The 20494-nt window shown below is 40.1% G+C and overlaps 1 protein-coding gene and 1 pseudogene across 6 annotated transcripts in view; both read right to left on the reverse strand.

The window, feature by feature from the left end:
* ACACA (acetyl-CoA carboxylase alpha) overlaps nucleotides 1-20494 on the reverse strand; it is a 309514-nt gene that overhangs the window by 58526 nt on the left and 230494 nt on the right. For all 6 annotated transcript variants that reach the window (XM_012445433.2, XM_012445435.2, XM_012445438.3 and 3 more), the window contains 4 exons: nucleotides 19770-20039; nucleotides 13752-13849; nucleotides 9249-9369; nucleotides 7951-8061 (listed from right to left, as the gene is read on the reverse strand). In XM_012445433.2, the coding sequence (XP_012300856.1) occupies nucleotides 7951-8061; nucleotides 9249-9369; nucleotides 13752-13849; nucleotides 19770-20039 (600 nt within the window). The remainder of the gene's footprint in view (nucleotides 1-7950; nucleotides 8062-9248; nucleotides 9370-13751; nucleotides 13850-19769; nucleotides 20040-20494) is intronic.
* Nucleotides 1511-2800, reverse strand: LOC105712447 (high mobility group protein B1-like; annotated as a pseudogene).

The following is a 20494-nucleotide window of genomic DNA, read 5'->3' on the forward strand; positions in this document are numbered from 1 at the left end:
GCATATTCATAATAGATTGTCAAACATAATTCCCAAGCCTGTATTCAATACCCTAAACAGGGTCTCAGAGCTTTCACTTTATCTAGAAGCTTTGGACTGGTTGGTACTTGTGGTAGGGTCTCCCAAATTCTTAGACTCTAAGCCATCATACATCTTAGAGTCAGAGGTAACTTCTGTAGTGGAGCTCTGTGTGGTGATTCCAACCTGAAAGATCTCCGAACTAGAGTACTCAGGATTGCTGGCGGGTCACTGAGGCACACTAATAGAGTCAAATATAACCTGCTATAGTTTTCTACCAAATTTGAGGACTATGAAATGAAAAACAAACAAAACAATCCCCCCAAATGGGGCCAGATTTAGCCATATTTTGTGTATGTGTAGGGAGGGAGGACTTGAAAACTAGGGAGATCTATCCATTGGGCAATACTTTCTGAGAACTCGTTCATAATGCTAAAGCAAGGACTACTAAGAAAGGAAGCGAAAATGCCCTCTTTAGAAAGGAGAGCAATCCCATCTGGAGCTATGGGAGTGTTGGGACTGTCTATTGTGAAAATAGGTAGTTAGGGACTTTTAAAAATGCAAATTGCTAGACTGATTCTTAGAGTGATCATGGGCTATTGTATCAACAAGTCCTTGGGGACTCTTGTATACAGATGATTGACATATATACTACCCTATCATGACCGAACATCATGCCTCTCACGTTAATGGCTTTCCAAAGTGCGCTGATTGTCATTAGACACATCTATTGGGAAAGTCAACACATGAATGTACTGCCACAGTGAGGACTGCCATCTAACATTTTCTTGAAGGAATTTTTGCCTTCAAAGAATCAGAGAGCATAGACAATATTGTGTTTGTATTTCCCTTCCAGAGCCTGGATAAGAAACTGAAATGAGAAGGAACCCTAAATGCACCTCAGAAAAGACGATGGCAGTGCCAATGTTTTACCTCACTTAATCCTCACAACGACCCTGGTACATAGATACTATTATTATTCCCTCTTTTACAGGTAATAAAACTCTAACCCAGAGAGGGTAAAAAAAATTGCCCAAGGTCACACAACTAGTAGGTGGTGGAGCCAAGAATTAAACCTGGGCAGTCTGCCTCTAGCCCCTCCATGCTCATAACCTTTTTTAAAAAAAATAAAAATTAAAAAATTGTATTTACTTAGAAGCATTCAGAATGTCAAGAAAACAGCTGCAACTTTTTAATTTTTTGCAATTACAGAGTGGTATTCAGTGAACAGGACAACAATTATTTCATATAAGCTGCATCAGAGACAACTGAAGATGAAAAAACTACCATTCCCATATATAACTAATTTGTGCTGTGCACCAACAAGAACCTGCTTTAAATTTCCATGCCAATTTACAACCCCCATACTGTACCAGGCAAGGTTAGTGCCTACTGAAAATACCACCAGGACAGGGCTATCTAAAGACACATTCAGTAGTGTGTTAGCTATATAAAAAAAGACACTGTACAGTTTAAAAACAAATCTTACACAGCCTTACATTTCCATTTTTTTCTTTAAAAGAAGTGAGTTGTATACAGGTGGGTTAAATGCTTTATAGACAAGAAAAAAATCTGTGCTAGAGCCAGCTTATTCATCATCATCATCTTCCTCTTCCTTCTTTTTCTTGCTTTCTCAGCCTTGACAACTCTCTGTTTTGCTGCAGCAGGCTTTTCTTTAGCTCGATATGCAGCAATATCCTTTTCGTATCTTTCCTTCAGCTTCGCAGCCTTCTTTTCATAAGGCTGCTTGTCATCTGCAGCAGTGTTACTCGGCATCTCTCCCGGTTTCTTTGCAACATCATCAATGGACAGGCCAGGATGTTCTCCTTTGATTTTTGGGCGATACTCAGAATAGGACAGGAGCCCTCTTGAGTGCACTGGGATCCTTGAACTTCTTTTTTGTCTCCCCTTTAGGAGGGATATAGGTTTTCATTTCTCTTTCATAACAGGTCTTGTCTGCCTCTGACATATCTTCAAATTTTCCTTTCTCTTTAGCAGACACGGTCTTCCACCTCTCTGAGCACTTCTCAGACTGAAGCATCTGTGTGCTGCTTATGTTCCTCCTGACAAGTTTGCACAAAAAATGTGCATGACGACATCTTGCCTCTTGGCATCTTAGGATCGTCTTTGCCCATGTTTAGTTATTTTTCCTCAGCAAGGCACAGAGTCGCCCAGTGCCTGTCTGGCTCTCACTTGCCTCGGCGCTGTCTCTATCGTAACCTCTTTAAGTCATGTGAAAGTTACAACACTGCCCACCCCACAGTGAGGGCTAAGTAATCTCTCCTTCCCTTCTTGAGCCTCCGTGACTTTCATGTTGTGTGTCACAGAGTCATGGGTGAGCATGGAGACTGTACAGTGCAGGACCCTGGTGTAACAGACAATTCCTACTCATGAGAGAACTCTGGTACTGTGCCCAACAGAGCCAGCTACGACTTTACATTTCATACTGCACAGCTGCAGAAAAACACATATATGAGATCCACAGAGAAATGTGACTTACTTGCACCTTCTCAAAAGCAAGATTAGCAGAATTTGCCCCCTACCAAACTAACAGCCCTAGTCATACCCATCATATAATTTCTCTCTTCTTGGCAGATTCAGTGGAAATAGGGGCCTGATCTCGCTAAAGGGGATGAGAGTATAGGATATTTTTTTTCTAAAAAAGAAGCAGAGCTTTAAAATACCACAAGGAAGTCACATATCACCTCCTGGTGAATCTATCACCTGCATATCACTGCTTTTAGCATATAGCTTACCCTTACAGGCAGTTAATGTCCAGAGGACAACCATAAACTGCAGATTCTTATTTCTCTGCATAGATAATGTGCTCTCTCTTCCCAAGTCTGGGGCAGTGGATAGAGAGCTAGTAGGCTCAGTACACATCAGTGTTCCCTTACAGTACTAGTTCTTCCCAGCCTATCTGCCACCTAACACTATGTTAATCATACTAAATAAAAACTTATACCAGGAAAGGGAGAAAAAAATAAAGCAAAAAGGAAACTGAGAGGAAGGCGGGGGGAGGGAAAGTAAATATAAATATCTCTGTAAATGTCCAGCGGCACCTGGACTCAGGAGTTTATGACTCTGCAATCATCTCAGCTCTTTAAGAGTGTATTTTACCAGTTCCCCAAGTACACAGGTTACTGCCTTTGCCAGGCCGGCATGACTCCCTTCAAGCAGGGTAATTTGCCACACCCATCAGATCTGCCATGCAGTGAGGCATTTTTAGGAATGTCACCCACAGCCTACAGTTCTTAGAGTTAGGAATCTATGATCTACACCTTGAGTGGCACGAAATAGCAAGCCCCTAGAAGCATCTCTTATTAATGGCATCATTCTCACAACATTTGAAGAAACAGGAAAATGACCAGACCACCTTCTCTTAGGTTTTATAGACCACTAAGCAAAGAGGCCTGAGCTTTCTTCAACACTTTTCTGACCCTGATCTATTCTCTGTCAATGAAACTACGTCACTTTCCCTTCTACTGTTTTTGCCTTCCTGTCTACAAAATATGGCCCTGATACCATTAGCCCATTCCAGAAGATAGCAAAGAACCAGACAGATATTCTTGACTGTGAATTTCAAATAAAGCCACTTGGGCTACTTCTAATCACCAGCCTACTGCCTTTAGTCCTAATGTCAAATGTGCTTAGTAACACTCAAGAAAATCCAGATACTATATCTCATCTCAGTTTGGGTACTATTTTGAGTATTTTACAAATAACTGCAGGCAATAAAGCAAGACAGACATGGAAAGAGTATACACAAATAGTGAGTTCACAGGGGGAAAAGGATAAAAACACAAAGGTGGAAAACACTTTCTGGTTTTGGAACAAAAGACACAGTGGCAAAGGATGGTGTCCATGAATAAAAGATCTAAGTATACAGAAAAACCACCAAAAGTAAAAGAAAAAAAAACCACCAGAAAATATTTATTTTATATGCAGGTTACTACTGTTGGCTATAAAAAGAAATCCTTTAAAAAGAGTCTTTGGAAGCAAAAGATAGGAAGGTGTAAACTAATTAAAAACAGGCTAGGCCGGGCACGGTAGCTCTGCCTGTAATTCCAGCACTTTGGGAGGCTGAGGCAGGCAGATCACGAGGTCAGGAGATCGAGATCAACCTGGCTAACACGATGAAACCTCATCTCTACTAAAAACACAAAAGATTAGCCAGGTGTGGTGGCACCTGCCTGTAGTCCCAGCTACTCGGGAGGCTGAGGCAAGAGAATGGCTTGAACCCAGGAGGTGGAAGTTGCAGCAAGCCGAAATCACACCACTGCACTCCAGCCTGGGCAACAGAGTGAGACTCTGTTTCAAAACAAAAAACAAACAAACAAAAAAAAAAACAGGCTAATGACAGGCAACATCATGTGTATGCTGAGATGGAGTATAGCCATAAAAGCCTGATGCACACATGCAATGTATTAAGTTGAAAATGCGTGTCTCTTCAGCTTCATATCTGTTAAAGGAACAAACAATTTACAGGTTGCTATATTATGGGGGTATGATACGTGGAGTGTCAACCTTTTCTCTTCAAACTGAACCATGTTAAGTAAAATCAATGATGGGGTTTAGGGGGTAGGGGAAGGAAGGGGAAAAGCAGGGAGAAAAAAAGTTTTTAAAAATCTCTGCCTCAGCAAAAGTTTTCATTAAAATTTTAGACAAATGATCCCTGTGTCCTTCTCCCTTGCTGCCTGGGGCTCCATGCTATTTCTATGCAAATAACAACCTCGTGGTTTATATCTTATTATTTCCACCGGAGCTGCAGCGACATGACCTGAGACATGTAAGAGGTGGGGGTGGGGGAGAATTGGAGAAGAAAGAGAAAGAGAAAGAGAGTTGAGAGAGAGAGAGAGAGAGAGATGGAGTGGGTGTTCACTCAAGTGTGAAAAAAATATTGTCAGGAGTGAGCATCAAGAACAAAAAAAAAAATTGCAGGGATAACGTGTTTATTTCAGTCCCCCCCAAAACCCCCTAACCCCCCCTTCCTGCAAACCAGCACCTTTTAAAATTCATTGGGCATCAGGCGATCATGCACAATCCATCTGCTTTCACTTTATCATTTGCATTTCATGCCTCCTGGCTTTTGATGTGCTGATACTTTGATGCAGTCAGGAGACGCGCATTATCATTATTTCAATTTTCAAAGGGGTCAATGGGATCGGCACTTGCACACACAAGATTTTTTTCCCCTACAACCTCTGCATACCCCCACTCCTTATTCTTCACCCCAATGTTTAACATAAAGGATGAAGATTCAAAAAGGTGGGGGTCAAATGTTTACAGTCTAAGACTGTATATAAGCTTGCATATGTCTCCTACATTTCCACTTTTCACAGGTACATACTAGGAGCAAAACAGCCAAGGCTTAAGAAAGGAGACTCTATAATGTTTCAAACACACAAAGACTTTCTCACACATGGACACTCAGGGAGGTACAAAGACAGAGAAAGAGGGGGATCTATTTGCAAGACACAGACACAAAGAGACAGATCAGCACCCACACAGATAAGAGACATGCACTCAGGGTGACTTGCACACACCCAGAGTACACAATACAGAGATACCTACAGAAAGAAAAGAAGAAAGGCAAACAGAGATGAAGAAAGACACCAGCACACACAAAGACAACATGCACAAGGAGTGAGTCAGAGGAAGCCATCTGAGCATGGTAGTTTCCTTTTTCATACCTGATAGGCAAAGGGGCTGATAGGACATTCTGAACGAATCTGCACGAAATCAGTGTCTTCAGCAGCACAGCTCTATACTTAAGAGGAGCTGACATGAAGACAGTGAAGCAGGCAGAGCAACGTCAGGTAACCTCTGTATCTGATCACTCCCTTCAGCTAAAAATGATCATGTCCTTTTGGAAGTGAGCGTTGTTTGGTAAGTTGAAACTATAGCTTTATTTGTCTTTCCCCCTGTAACTAAGCTTTTCTTTTTACGAGCAGCCCTGTAAGCTATGAAGGTGAAGATAATGAATTTGATTAGAACAATTCAATCACATTTTAAGAAATCAATCTCTAATGTTTCTTTATGGCACAAATGAAATTCAACTAGCAAGTTTTCTAGCAAAACAAAACCAAAAACCCAACATCTGCTTTTTGTAATATTTTTTGTATATAATACAGTATCTGGGAAGGGGGAAGAAACTCAATATAAGAAGATACATTTCAGAAATTAGCTCTCTGACTGGGTATGGGAACATCATGGAAATATAGGTATCTTTTAAAAACTCTCTCCTCATAGATAATGGTACCTAGAATTCTCTTCGGCATTCATCAGTATCTCATCCTAACAAGGTATCCAAAAGAACAACTTAAAAAACAAAAACAAAAAACCCTTAAGACTCTCCCTGCAATAATAATCTTCAGTAGTAGTGGTTCATAACCTTTATTTCCAGGCCACTCTCCAAAAAGGGAGGAAGACAGCCAAGTTTGCCACTGTTAGCACTGCTGTGCCTTTCCTTGGTGGGAAAAGCAAACCCCGAGGAGGATACAGAGTTCATCTGAATGCAGAGAGCAAGCTGATGGCATCAAACGATTCCTCTAATTTCTGACATCCACAAAATCTAATTAAACAAGTGAAATTATCAACTTGTTCCTAAATGGGAATGATAGAACACTTAGTTCTTATCCTTACACTTCAAAGTCAAGACTTGATAAAAAGTTCCTGCAAGTGTAGTAAACATAATATCCAATACAATTTAGTATATATGTTAACTCCATAAGCTCAATCACCAAATCATGTTAGAGAGAGGAACGGGAAACTGAAATTTTAATGAGGGCCAACACTTTTTGCCAAGAACTAGGTACTATTTTTTTTTCTAAGAGATGGGGTCTTACTATATTGCCCAGGCTGGATTCAGACTCCTGGGTTCACTCTATCCTCTGTCCTCCTGCTTCAGCCTCCTGAGTAACTGGGAATCTAGGCATGCCCAGAAGAACTAGGTATTTTACTTATGTTTCCTCATTTGAGTTCCACATTATTTAAAGGTTTAAGTTATTATGCCCCTTTGACAGATAAGAAAGCTGAGGATTTGAGAGGTTATATAAACTGCACGAGGGTAGTCAGCCTCAGATTATTCCATTATATTTTTCTGGCCCTGAAGAGAAAATAATTTTCCTATGCTTGCAAAGATGTTAACTGCATTGTCTTTTATACATTCAGGTATTCTTAGATAGTTTTCACTCTTATGAGCAGTGACCTGCCATTATTTTCTCCCCTTTGGAAAAGCCCTTGTGAAGTTGGATTAAGAAGGCACAAACCTTTCTTTGGAAGGGAAGATAAATCTTTATGCATACTCTTTCCCAGTAATTCATCCATGCATCCATCCACCCATCTTCCCACTCAATATTTGCCAAATATTTCTTCTATGTACAAGAGACCACCATTGATGCCCTTTTTGAGAGATGTATTCACATGTTTCACAAAACCATTAAAACTTGATATCCTCAACACCTAGGCCAGTACCTAATTCATGATGTAGGCCTGAAATGGGAACTTGCACAACTGGAATCACAGACAGCTCAATGTGTGAGTATAGTTCTCCTCACATCTTTTACTAGTAGATTAAGAAAAGGAGTGAAGAGGTGGGATAGAACAGAAGCATTCAATTAATTCTTTCTACAAAGACACTATAAGCTCTTTGGAGTATGGGTTTTATATGGTTTGTTCACTAACATAGACACAGGGCTGGGAATAGTGCCTAGAAAATAGTAAGTACTAAAAATAGTTGATAAATGAAATGAATGAATGAATAAAAAGGCAAGCAAGTCAATGTGCAGAAAAGATGGAGAAAGAGGGGAAGAGATAGACTAAGGAAGGCATGGATTGAATTGCTTCCTTCCAATCAGGATCTTGAATTAAGAATTCACACGATAATCTTCAATCAGCTATGCATACTTCTTCAAAACCCTAGAAACTTACTTTGTTGAGGGCTCCAGCTCCTGTTAGAATTAAGTGAGAATTCTCAACCTGAATGGTTCTCTGTCCCAGCCGGACAAGGTAAGCCCCAATCCCAATGGCCCGGCACGTCACCTTAAAAGAGAATAAATTCTACATGTCACATATTTATGTCCTCTCTGAAGCTTTAAGAACTAAGGCATATATAAGTAAAATCCACATTAACAGAAATAAGCATTGCTTTTTACAAAGTCTGTTTGATTGATACACACACACACACACACACACACACACACACACACACACACATTTCCTAGTCAAAGAAAAGAAATTCAGTGATTCAAAATTCAGGCTGGGTGCAGTGGTTCAGGCCTATAATCCTAGCACTTTGGGAGTCTGAGGTGGGTGGATTACTTGAGATCAGGAGTTTGAGACCAGCCTGGTTAACATGGTGAAACCCTGTCTCTACCAAAAATACAAAAATTATCTGGGCATTGTGGCACGTGCCTGTAATCCCAGCTACTTGGGAGGCCAAGGCAGGAAAACCATTTGAACCCAGGAGGCAGAGCTTGCAGTGAGCTGAGATCATGCCACTGCACTCCAGCCTGGGCAACAGAGTGAGACTGTCTCAAAAAAAAAAAAAAAGACTGACTTTGGCAACATAGTGGGACCCTCATCTCTACAAAAAATTTAAAAATTAGCTGGAGGCGGTGGCATATGCCTATAGTCCTGGTACCTGGAAGCTGAGGCAGGAGGATCACTTGAGCCCAGGAGGTCAAAGCTGCAATGATTGTACCCACTATACTCTACCCTGAGTGACAGATAAGACCCTGTCTCTTAAAAAAGATTCTCCACTTTGGGAGGCTGAGGCGGGTGGATCATGAGGTCAAGAGATTGAGACCTTCTTTGCCAACATGGAGAAAACCCATCTCTACTGAAAAGACAAAAATTAGCCAGGTGTGGTGGTACGCGCCTGTAGTCCCAGTTACTGGGGAGGCTGAGGCAGGAGAATCACTTGAACCCAGTAGGCAGAGGCTGCAGTGAGCCGAGATCGTGCCAATGCACTATAGCCTGGTGACAGAGTGAAACTCATGAAGGAAGGAAGGAAGGAAATAAAAAGAAGTTAAACTAAAAGCTAAAACAAAGTGCTAGGTTTATTTGGGAAATTCAGTTATTTATATTATCCTATCTTCCTATTATCACGCATGATTAAAATAAAATTGTAGATGGACAATTTGGAACTGAATAGCAGTGACAGGAGAAAAAATAAACCTAGCCACACAGCCAGCTCTTCAAAAATTTCACATTCTGGAAAGATTTACCAGGCTGATGGTAATGATCTCATCATAGGCCAATGAGGATTCTCCAGCAATCATTCCAGAACATCGAAGGTTCTCGACTCCAATTCCCTCTTCTTTCCCAATAATATCTGTTATCTTGTACCTATTGGAAATGGTCATGTCAAATTATGAAGGTTAAACATAGTAACAACAAGCCATTAAAAGAATAATCACCGTGAAAAGGCTGCTAAAAGAGTATTGAAAGCTTATATTTAATACCAGGGCTTTATGTGCTTCCTTTTATACTCTTCACTCATATGTCTTTCCTTCTTAGCTTGGTGTCTATTTTACCTGGAAGCAATATGGTTTAATAGAAAGAGCAAAATCTGGAATCAAGCAGATAGATTTAAATCCTTGCTCTGATACATGTAGGAGTGTGACTCTAGGGATAATAATAACTTCTACAAATAATAATATCTACCTTTAAGGGTTGACAAGAAAGTTAAACTAAAGAAAACAAGGAGAAGGGTTGATGTTATAGATGGCCCGGAGATTTTAGATGCCCTGTCTTACTTTCTAGAACAAGTTTCTGAAAAGCAGGGTCAATGTATATCTCTATAATGAGCAATAGGTATCATATCAACAATTTTGGACAATTTTACATAGGAAGAAAATATCCAAATAGAGAGGTAGTGAGAATGCTCAGCTTAGTTTCTCAAGTCAAAAATCCTCTTCTAAGGTCAGATGAAGTGAAGGTCAGAATACTGAACTCGCATTCCTGCTCCTTCATAAATATCAACTACATACACAAGGATCCCTGGATATAGTCCTCTGGAGGGGCAGGTGGAATGTGTGTAGAAGTGAAATGCTGACCAAGTTGTCCAGAAAGCATCCTGTGGATCTAGTGGGAGCTAGTGGGGGTCATTCATCTGTCTTCCTGGCAGGGGTTTAGGAGTGATAGCTGATAATGGGAAATGGGAAATGGGGAATGCAACTAATAAAAGTAAGGAAAAATACAAAGTTGGAAGTAGAGATGGGCATATATTATTTATTGTTCCACGTGTACCCAGAAGGCTTGGCAGTGGGCACAGTTTTATAAATTGAAATAATAAATAAGTATCCCATAGTGGCTCTTAAACTACTTCCTCCTGCCCCCATATTTTCCGGCTCCCTTCTTCATTTCCAGCCCTCCATCAATTCTTTTTCTTTGCCCTTGCTGTTGGTCTGTGACTTTACATCTCCGCTTCCCACAGTCTGCTGTTTTTCTATTTTCAGTCTTTCCAAATATCCAATAATTTCCTAATTCTTCCTTTTGTCCTGTATCTAGACTATCCTAAAGTTACGTCAGAAATGAACCTACTGTCCCTTAAGCGGTTAATTAACTACATTAATTGTATATGTGTGTGTGTGTCTGTTGTTCTTATAAGGTCCATATAGTCATAGTCAAGGACCCAGCCAGACTTGCCTGTAACAAACTCAATATTCATAGATTCCAGAAATGAAGAGTTAAAAAATATCATAGGGGAAAATTCCATTCAAAGTAGCAAGAAAAAAATGCAAAATATTTAGAAATGAGCATAAATAAATTGGCAGGATCTCACAGTAACCGTATTGTGACCCAAGGCACCATGATGAACTCCCAGAAGCACTACAAGACGTTTTAAATCTTTGAGAGAAGCACTATGATATGTGATATCTGTGAACTAGTAGCTTTAGGTAGTTCACAGTAGTTCACAGTTTAACGTTAGAATAGTGCTACATTCCTTTTCAAAATGTCTTGTCTTTGCAAAGCTATTTTGAAGTTTCTGTGAAAAGTGAACGAAAAACAAGAAATGAGGGCGGCTATATCCAAGCTGATTCCAACGTTTGAGATGTTTTGCAGACACAAATATCTCATTAGTAAGTAATTATTTAAGAATAAAATTTTTCGGGCCGGGCGCGGTGGCTCAAGCCTGTAATCCCAGCACTTTGGGAGGCCGAGGTGGGTGGATCACGAGGTCGAGAGATCGAGACCATCCTGGTCAACATTGTGAAACCCTGTCTCTACTAATACAAAAAAATTAGCTGGGCATGGTGGCGCGTGCCTGTAATCCCAGCTACTCAGGAGGCTGAGGCAGGAGAATTGCCTGAACCCAGGAGGCAGAGGTTGCGGTGAGCCGAGATTGCGCCATTGCACTCCAGCCTGGGTAACAAGAGCAAAACTCCGTCTCAAAAAAAAAAAAAAAAAAAAAAAAAAAAAAAAGAATAAAATTTTTCAATTTATGTATATATTTTTTCAAATGATTATTAAGTTCTTAGGACACAAGAACTTATTAAGCTGTTTACCTAATAAACAGAAATATTAAGTATATCTCATAGCCTGGGGTGCTATAAAAAAAATTACTGAGACACTAAGGATGCCATGAACCAAGAAAGTTCGGGAACCACTGGCAAAACCTATATGAAGAAAACGATCAAACTTCAAAACAAAACAAAACAGCTGGGCGCGGCGGCTCACGCCTGTAATCCCAGCACTTTGGGAGGCTGAGGCGGGTGGATCATGAGGTCAAGAGATTGAGACCATCCTGGTCAACATGGTGAAACCCCGTCTCTACTAAAAATACAAAAAATTAGCTGGGCATGGTGGCACGTGCCTGTAATCCCAGCTGCTCATGGGTAACAAGAGCGAAACTCCGTCTCAAAAAAAAAAAAAAAAAAAAGCACTCATATAAATGGAAAAACATGCCATGTTTCTTTCTGGGAAGAGTTAGTATTAGGAAGACGTCAAATTTTAAATTAATGTGTAAACTCAATGCAATCTGAATCAAAATCATTATGGACACATTTTTGGCATTAGAAAAACATGAGCCCCTACCCAAGCACAGTGGCTTACACCTGTAATCCCAGCTACTTGAGAGGTTGAGGTGGGAAGATTATTTGAGGTCAGGAGTTCCAGACCAGTCTGGGCAACATAGCAAGACTCTATCTCTAAAATAATAATTTAAAAATTAGCTAAAATAATAAAAAAAATTAGCTGGGCATGATGGCACTTGTCTATATCCCAGCTACTTGCGAGGCTGACATGGGACAATCTCTTAACCTCAGGAGTTTGAGGATGTAGTGACCTATGATCACACCACTGCTTCCCAGCTTGGACAACAGAGTGACACCCTGTCTCTAAAAACGAAAAAACAAAAACCCTCTACATTAAAATAAAAGTAGCCAATGAGACTTGAGGAAAAATAAAGAATGTGAGAAAATTTGCCCCACTAGAACAGCTGAAATAGTGTGGCATTACCCCCAGAGTAGACAGACAGAATAAAAAACACAAAAGAGTAAATTTTCAATAAATCATATTAGAGCAATTAACTTTTTTTTTTTTTTTTTTTTTTTTTTGAGATGGAGTCTTGCTCTGTTGCCCAGGCTGGAATGCAGTGGTGCAATCTTGGCTCACTGCAACCTCTGTCTCCTGGGTTCAAGCAATTTTCCTACCCCAGCCTCCCAAGTATTTGGGACTACAGGCACACGTTACCAGGCCTAGTTAATTTGTGTATTTTTAGTAGAGAAGGGGTTTCACCATGTTGGCCAGCCTGGTCTTGAACTCCTGACCTCAAGTGATCTGCCTGCCTCAGCCTCCCAAAGTGCTGAGATTACAGGTTTAAGCCAACATGCCCATCCAAGCAATTAATATTCTTAAAAATACTAGCAGATAGATTAAATAAAAACGTTCAACTTCACTGGGAGTCAAAAATACAAGTTAAAATAACAACTGCTGTTCTTATTCCATTTTATTAATTGACAATAATCAATGTTGGCAAGGGTGAAAAAAATTAAAGAGGGAAACAAATCCTATTCTACACTGCTCACAGGAATGCCAATCTTGGAAAGGCAATTTAAAATCATTGTTTTAAACCCTTAAAAATTGACTTTCTGACCTGCAATTTCACTTCTAGAAATTAACCAACAAGGGATGATCAGAGCTTTTAATTCCTAAAAGTTTATATAAAACTTACATAAATGTCCCTTAAGGGGGTTCAGCCCAGAGATGTGAAAAATTAGAAATAGTCTGAATGTTCAAATATATTTATTATAATAAAATACTATGTAGCCATTAAGCATCATATTCTTAAATAATATGTTAAGAATACCTGAAATTTCCCCAAAAATAGTTTTTAGTGAAAAGGATAAATTATAAAAGAAATTCTCATTATAATCTCAATCACATAGAAAGAAGATACGTCTCTAGAAAAGACAGCAAGAGTATAACATAAATTCATAATCGTGGCCTGAGGGTGGGATTGTGGCTAATTTTTATTTTTCTACATAATTGTTTACATATTTCAGTTTTTCTAAAATGAATTAAGTATTATAAATTTAACAACTTCAATCAATAACAAGGTTCTTCAGTTAATAAGTGGTAGAGCTGGATATACACTTAAGACATCTAGATTATGTCATCTTTAATGCTCTGCAAGGTTATGAACAGCTGTACAATAAGGAAACAAATACCATATTCTCCTTTCTTTAGTCCTGACCAAATTATTCCAATACATATTATATACCTACCTGGATTCTCCTTCATCCTCTACGTGTTCACAATGGACAGAGTTGAGAGCACTGACTCTCTTATAATCTTGAGGGGTCAGATATAAATACTTGTATCCCTGTGAAGCATAAATAGTTTTTAACTCATTATTTGCCATTGTTATATAACCAGAAGATACAGCAAAACATACATAATGAAGCTTGTTCCACAGCTAGCTTTAAATTGTTACATCATTTCTTAGGTTTACTGTCTAATAGAATATTAGCGCAGACAGTCCTCCTGTGAAAGATATAAGTGTCTATTTTTGCAGTCACTAACTGTCCTTGAAACAAGATACCTTATAGCTGCAATTCCAAGTATATTTCATTTTCAACAGGGTTAAAGGGTCATTTTCTGATCTTTAGTGACATCTCTATTAAAGATATCAACATGAAATTATAGAATTGTGTGAATTACTATTTTTCACTCTCTCAAATCCACAGCATCATCAAAATATATACAAGAGCAAGGGATAACAGAGAACCACAAATCTAGGAGATCCAATATTAAAATCAGAAGTCTAAGCAGTGCTGCTTATAGTTAGTGAACACTGAACTCAGATCTTTTGTTTTTTCAACAAACAACTCCTAATGTCCATTTACATTTAACAAATTTTACTAACATTTCATAATTGATTTATATGTATCTACACATACACACATCCACATACAAAGTAGAGTTACATGGTATATGTGTTTAACTTAAGTGAATTAGTCACTCAGTCAAAAAAATAAGTAAACACAGGGAAACATTTTAAATACTATGAGAAATTATGCCCACTATTTAACCCAATAAATTTATGTCCCACAGTGAGCACAACATGGAAGAGACATGAATCTGCAATTGGTCTTGCATGATTTGTGTCGAGAACGCCTGATAGCACTGAGTGTCATTAGCATGTCAGTCAGTACACATTTACTGAGTGCCTATTATGTACAAGGTACTATTCCAGGCACTGGAAAAACAGGAATTAACAAAACAGACAAGAATTCCTACCCTTGTAAAACGTACCTCCTACTGGGAAAGTCAGGAAATATACAAAATAAGTAAAATGCATAATGTTAATGGGAATAATGTTAAGGAAAAAAAAAATAAAAGAAGGTAGGCAGAGTCAAACTTTTAGAAAAAATAACCAAGGAAAGCCTCATTGAAAAGTGTCATTTGAGTAAAGACCTGAAGGAGCTGAGGCTATGAGACATGAAGGTATCTGATGAAAAAGCACCCGAGGCAGAAGGAACAGCAAGTACAAATGCATTGAGGCATGGTGTGCTTAGCAAGTTTAAGGTAGCGCCAATGTGTGGAATGATTGGGAGAGGCAGTGCAAGAAATGAGGGCAGAGTGGTACTGGAAAGCCCATCTATGTAAGGCCTTGTAGGCAACTATATGATCTTTGGCTTTTACTTGAATGAGCTGGGAAGCTATTAAAGGGTTTTAAACAGAGAAAAATTTTGTGATCTGATTTATATTTTAACTGGATCATTCTACATTTTTTTTTTTTAAAGCAGAGTCTCCTTCTGTCGCCCAGGCTGGAGTGCAGTGGTGCAATCCTGGCTCACTGCAACCTCCGCCTCCCGGGCTGAAGCAATTCTCCTGCCTCAGCCTCCCAAGTAGCTGGGATTACAGGCACCCGTCACAACGCCCTGCTAATTTTTATATTTTTAGTAGAGACAGGGTTTCATCATTTTGGCCAGGTTGGTCTCGAACTCCTGACCTCAAGTTGATCTGCCTGCCTCGGCCTCCCAAAATGCTGGAATTACAGGCATGAGTATGAGCCACTGAGCATGGCCTCATTTCTACATTCTGTTAAGAACAGACCTTGGGTGGGGCTGGGAGCAAGGCCAGAGGCAGGAAGACCTATTAGGAGGGTACTGCAATATGCAGGTAAGAAGACTTAGACTACTGCTATTGCTAGTAAGTAGCAGTGGTATTGGTTACACATACTCAGATTCTGGATATTTTTAGGTAGGGATGTAAACAAGATTTGCTGTTTAGATGGATGAATGGGCTGTGGAAGTGAATGTGGGGTATACAAGAAAGAGAGAAGTCAAGATAACTCCAAGGTCTTCTATTTGAACAAATGAAACAACAGAGGTAGCATCTGTTGAGACAAAGAAGATTGTGGGAAGAACGCATTACAGGAAGATTAGAAGCTACAATTTAGGCAGATTAAGTAGAGATGTTAAGTCTGGATATAGGAATCTCATGTTCAGGGGTGAGATATAAAGTTGGAAGTTTATCAGCTTGTATATGAAACTTAAAGCTTTAAAAGACTGGATAAGGCTGGGTGTGGTGGCTCCCACCTTATTCCTGCACTTTGGGATGCTGAGACGGCCAGATCACTTTGAGCTTAGGAATTCAAGACCAGCCTGGGCAACAGGGTGAAACCCTATCGCTACAAAAAAACACAAAAATTAGCTGGGCATGCTGGTGCACAGTCCCGGTTACTCAGGAGACTGAGGCTGGAGAATTGCTTGAACCCGAGAGGTGGAGGTTGCAGTGAGCTGTAATTGCACCACTGCACTCCAACCTGGGCAACAGAGTGAGACTCTGTCTCAAAAAACAAAACAAAACAAAAAAAACAGGATGAGATCACCAAGGGAAGGTAAACAGGAAAAGAGGAGCGGTCCACAGACCAAGCCCTTGAATCACTTTTTTCCTTCTACTCTACTTTCTATATTGGTTGCCTTGCCATACCACCAGATGAGAGGGTATTGGGTCCTGGTGGGGTTGAAAATGGGAAGTCCAGAACTTCTTGGTCCTGCTGCAGCCTCTGTGCTCCTGACATGTCTCCATTCACATATTTTTTTATAATTAAAAAAACTGGCCAGATGCAGTGGCTAATGCCTATAATCTTAGCACTTGGGGAGGCTGAGGTGGGAGGATCACTTGAGGCTAGGAGTTTGAGGCCAGTCCGGGCAACATAGCAAAAACTTGTCTTTAGGAAAAATAAAAAAAATTAGCTGGGTGGTGTGTGCCTGTAGTCCCAGCTACTTGGAAGGTGGAGGTGGGAGGATCACTTGTGCCCAGGAGTTGGAAGATGTAGTAGGCTATGAATGTGCCACTGTACTCCAGCCTGGGTGATAGAGCTAGACCCTGTCTCTTAAAAAAAAAAAAATTGAGATAAAATTAATATAACATAAAATTCAACATTTTGGTTTTTTAAGTTTTTTTGAGTCTCACTTTGTTGTCTAGCCTGAGTGCAATGGCGCGATCCTGGCTCACTGCAACCTCCACCTCCCACGTTCAAGAGATTCTCATGCCTCTCCACCTCCCAAATAGCTGGGAATACAGGTGCGTGCTACTATGACTGGCTAATTTTTTATATTTTAGTAAAGATGGTGTTTCGCTATGCTGGCCAGGCTGATCTCAAACTCCTGGCTTCAAGTAATCTGCCTGCCTCGGCCTCCCAATGTGCTGGGTTACAGACATGAGCCACTGCATCCAGCCAAAATTCACCATTTTGAAATGTGTAACTCAGTAGATTTTAGCATATTCAGGTGTTGTGCGAACATTACTACTAATTCCAGAATACTTTCGTCAGCCCCACAAAAACCCTGTACTAGATCAATTTCCATATTTTAAAAAAGTTTTTCTATGATCTTTATTGAAGTATAATTTACATGCAATAAAATTTATGTTTTAAGTGTTATAATTTGATGAGTTACAACAAATACTTATGTAACCACTATCACAATCAAAATATAGAATATTTCCATAATCTCCTGAAATACTCTCACATTTAAAAACATGAAAGGCAGCAAAGGAAACTGAGAAAGAGGAGCTGGAACACAGGAAGATAAAAAGGAGACTTCGGGGTTGTGGAAGCCAACAGGAGAAAGTATTTCAAGGATGAAGGAATAACCAACTGTGTCAGATGCTACTAAATTGTCAAATAACTAAGGTGAGAACTGAGAATTCACCATAGAATTCAGTAATGTAGAATCACAGGTGACCTTGACAAAAGCAGCTACAGTGGAACGATAAGGGTGCAAGCTCAACTGAAGTGGGTTCAAGACAGAATGGAAGAAGAACATCTGGAGACAGCAAGAACAAACAACTCTTTTAAAAATTTTTTCCTGTAAAGGGAATGAGGGAGAGATAGTGACTGGAGGGGTGTTTGTATGCTAAAAGGCCTGATATAGCAGAGGGAAAAAGTGCTGACGCACAAAAGAACAGAAGTGCTGATTATACACTTAAGTTAGCAAGAAAGGAGATCAAGTGTACAAGAGGACGGACTGGCTTTAGACAGAAGTAGAAACTGTTCATCCAAAGTATAGAAGGTGAAGAGAAAGGGCACAACAGATGCAGGTACATGGGAGCTTGAGGAAGTTCTCTCATTGTTCCTCTTTTCTTTTCTTTTCTTTTTTTTTTTTTAAGACGGAGTTTCGCTCTTGATACCCAGGCTGGAGTGCAATGGCTCAATCTCGGCTCACCGCAACCTCTGCCTCCTGGGTTCAGGCAATTCTCCTACCTCAGCCTCCTGAGTAGCTGGGATTACAGGCACGCGCCACCGTGCCCAGCTAATTTTTTTTGTATTAGTAGAGACGGGGTTTCACCATGTCGACCAGGATGGTCTCGATCTCTTGACCTCGTGATCCACCCGCCTCGGCCTCCCAAAGTGCTGGGATTACAGGCTTGAGCCACCGCGCCCGGCCATTGTTCCTCTTTTCTAAGTGAATTGGGAAGCAAGGTCTGATGGTATCAGCTAAGAGTGAGGAGAGGGGAAGTGGGTGTTGGAGGTTTCAGGGGAGAGGATGTGTAGCCATCATCCAATTAGGAGATTGGTAAACCTGAATTTAAAGTAAGATCAGTCAACAGACCTGTTTTTTTCTCTCCATCAAAGTTCAGCTGGGCAGGTGCAGACATAGGAGCAGAATGGAGAGAGCTGTATTTAAACAAGGCACAGAGTAAACAGAGTGAGGAGATAAGCAAGTTGAGAGAGAAAGTTGAAGGTATAGAAAAGATGGTGATTATAATGATTAATAAAGGATTGACCTTGGAATTTAAGCTAGATAGGAATGAAATGAGGTATAAGGAGGGAGTGAAGAACAGAAGAGTTGAGTTCAAGTCAACAGGTCCTGATGATTTCAAAGGATTGTTGGACTAGAGAGAGGGAGTTGGAAAGAGAGGATGGAGGGGGTGGCAAAGAGAGAGAGATATTTGAAATTGAGATTATGGGGAATGAGAGGCTGAGGTAGGGAACAGGATAGGACCACCGGAAGAAAAGAAGTCAAGGATCCAAGAGGCTAGATTATGGGAAGGGTCACCTATGGGGATATAGCAATCACCAAGAATTATCACATGACTAGTAGTACTGGACAGAGTGAGAATGTGCCAGGAACTAAAAGATGCAAAGAATGAGAGGGACTGACCAAAGGATCAGAAAACACTTACAAGGAGCAGTGATGGTATGGAACAGTCTGATGACATGAGATTCAAAGATGGGATTTTTTTCAGAGAGAGGGGAGAGGGGTCTGGAAGCAGTAATGAGGATCAAGGAGGACAGTATTCTCCTTCCAGGCTCAGTGGTACAAAAGAAAAACAGAAATTGGTCAGAACTTCAGAGGGCTACAGGGGAAGCAATGTCTTTAGAGGAGAGACAGGTTTCCAGCTAAGCAAGTAGGTTGGAGCAGAAGCTGAGGAATATAAGGGATTTTGTGGATGATTGACCATAAATCCTGGAAGTCACAATGAAATAGTTTAAAGATATATATTTTTGGTTTAGTGTGTCTCACACTAAATGCATACCTACTATTTCATCTAGTGCTCAAGTAAAGAAACAGCAATCTGTTTTATAGCTGAAAGAAAAACCAGGTGAACATATTAAAAAATAATTTGTCTCTAACATGGTGTCTTAAGGATTTTCATAAATAATTTTGTTTATATTTGTTACTGTAAGTAATGATTTTTAAACTTAAACCTCTACCTCTCCCCCACCTCTCCACACATGCAGCATAACCATATAGCACCTCGAAGTATTATCTGTTCTTAGTGTGTACCTTGTAAGGGTCCTCAGGGTCTACCCAGGCCACATGAAACATATGACGAATTTCTTCTGCCAGTCCAATTCTTGCTCCACTGTTGGCTGCTACGTAGATGCGTGGAATACCTTCTGCCCTGGCAAGTTCAGAAGCTCTGAGAAATAACAAATCCTCTTGAGGCCCAAAGGACCCAATTCGGTATGTGATGTCATTGCCAATAACAATGATATCTCGGCCTTCTGGATATTCAGGACTTTTAAGGGTCATTTTCCAAGCTACCATACCAATCTGGAAAGGCATAAATAAACAAATGATGCAAAAGTTTCTTACATGCAGAATTTTTTTCAGGTTCCTTGAAGGTATCAGAATATACCTAGGCACAGCCATTATATAAAGATATACATTGCTAAAGAGGCAAACTCTCTGTAGGAAACTACAAAAAACATTCTAGTAAACTGCTAGGTTATGCTGAGAACAGCTGGTCTACTGTGTATTTCAAAACCATCTCAGTTCCTTCTTTGGGCCTGCTCAAACCAAAATCTAAATGCACTCAGGATACATGTGGAAGAATGACATGGCACTGTTGATTAAATCTAGAATTCTCCTTTTACTGCCCTATATACTACGACACTGATATGGTTTGGATGCTTGTCCTCTCTAAATCTCATGTTGCGATGTGATCCCTAATATTAGAGGTGGGGCCTGGTGTGAGGTGTTTGGGTCATGGGGTGGATCCCTCATGA

The sequence above is a fragment of the Aotus nancymaae genome, unplaced genomic scaffold (genome assembly GCF_030222135.1).
Source record: "Aotus nancymaae isolate 86718 unplaced genomic scaffold, 86718_ANA_hifiasm-v0.15.2.pri h1tg000018l, whole genome shotgun sequence".
NCBI classification, from domain to species: Eukaryota; Metazoa; Chordata; class Mammalia; order Primates; family Aotidae; genus Aotus; species Aotus nancymaae.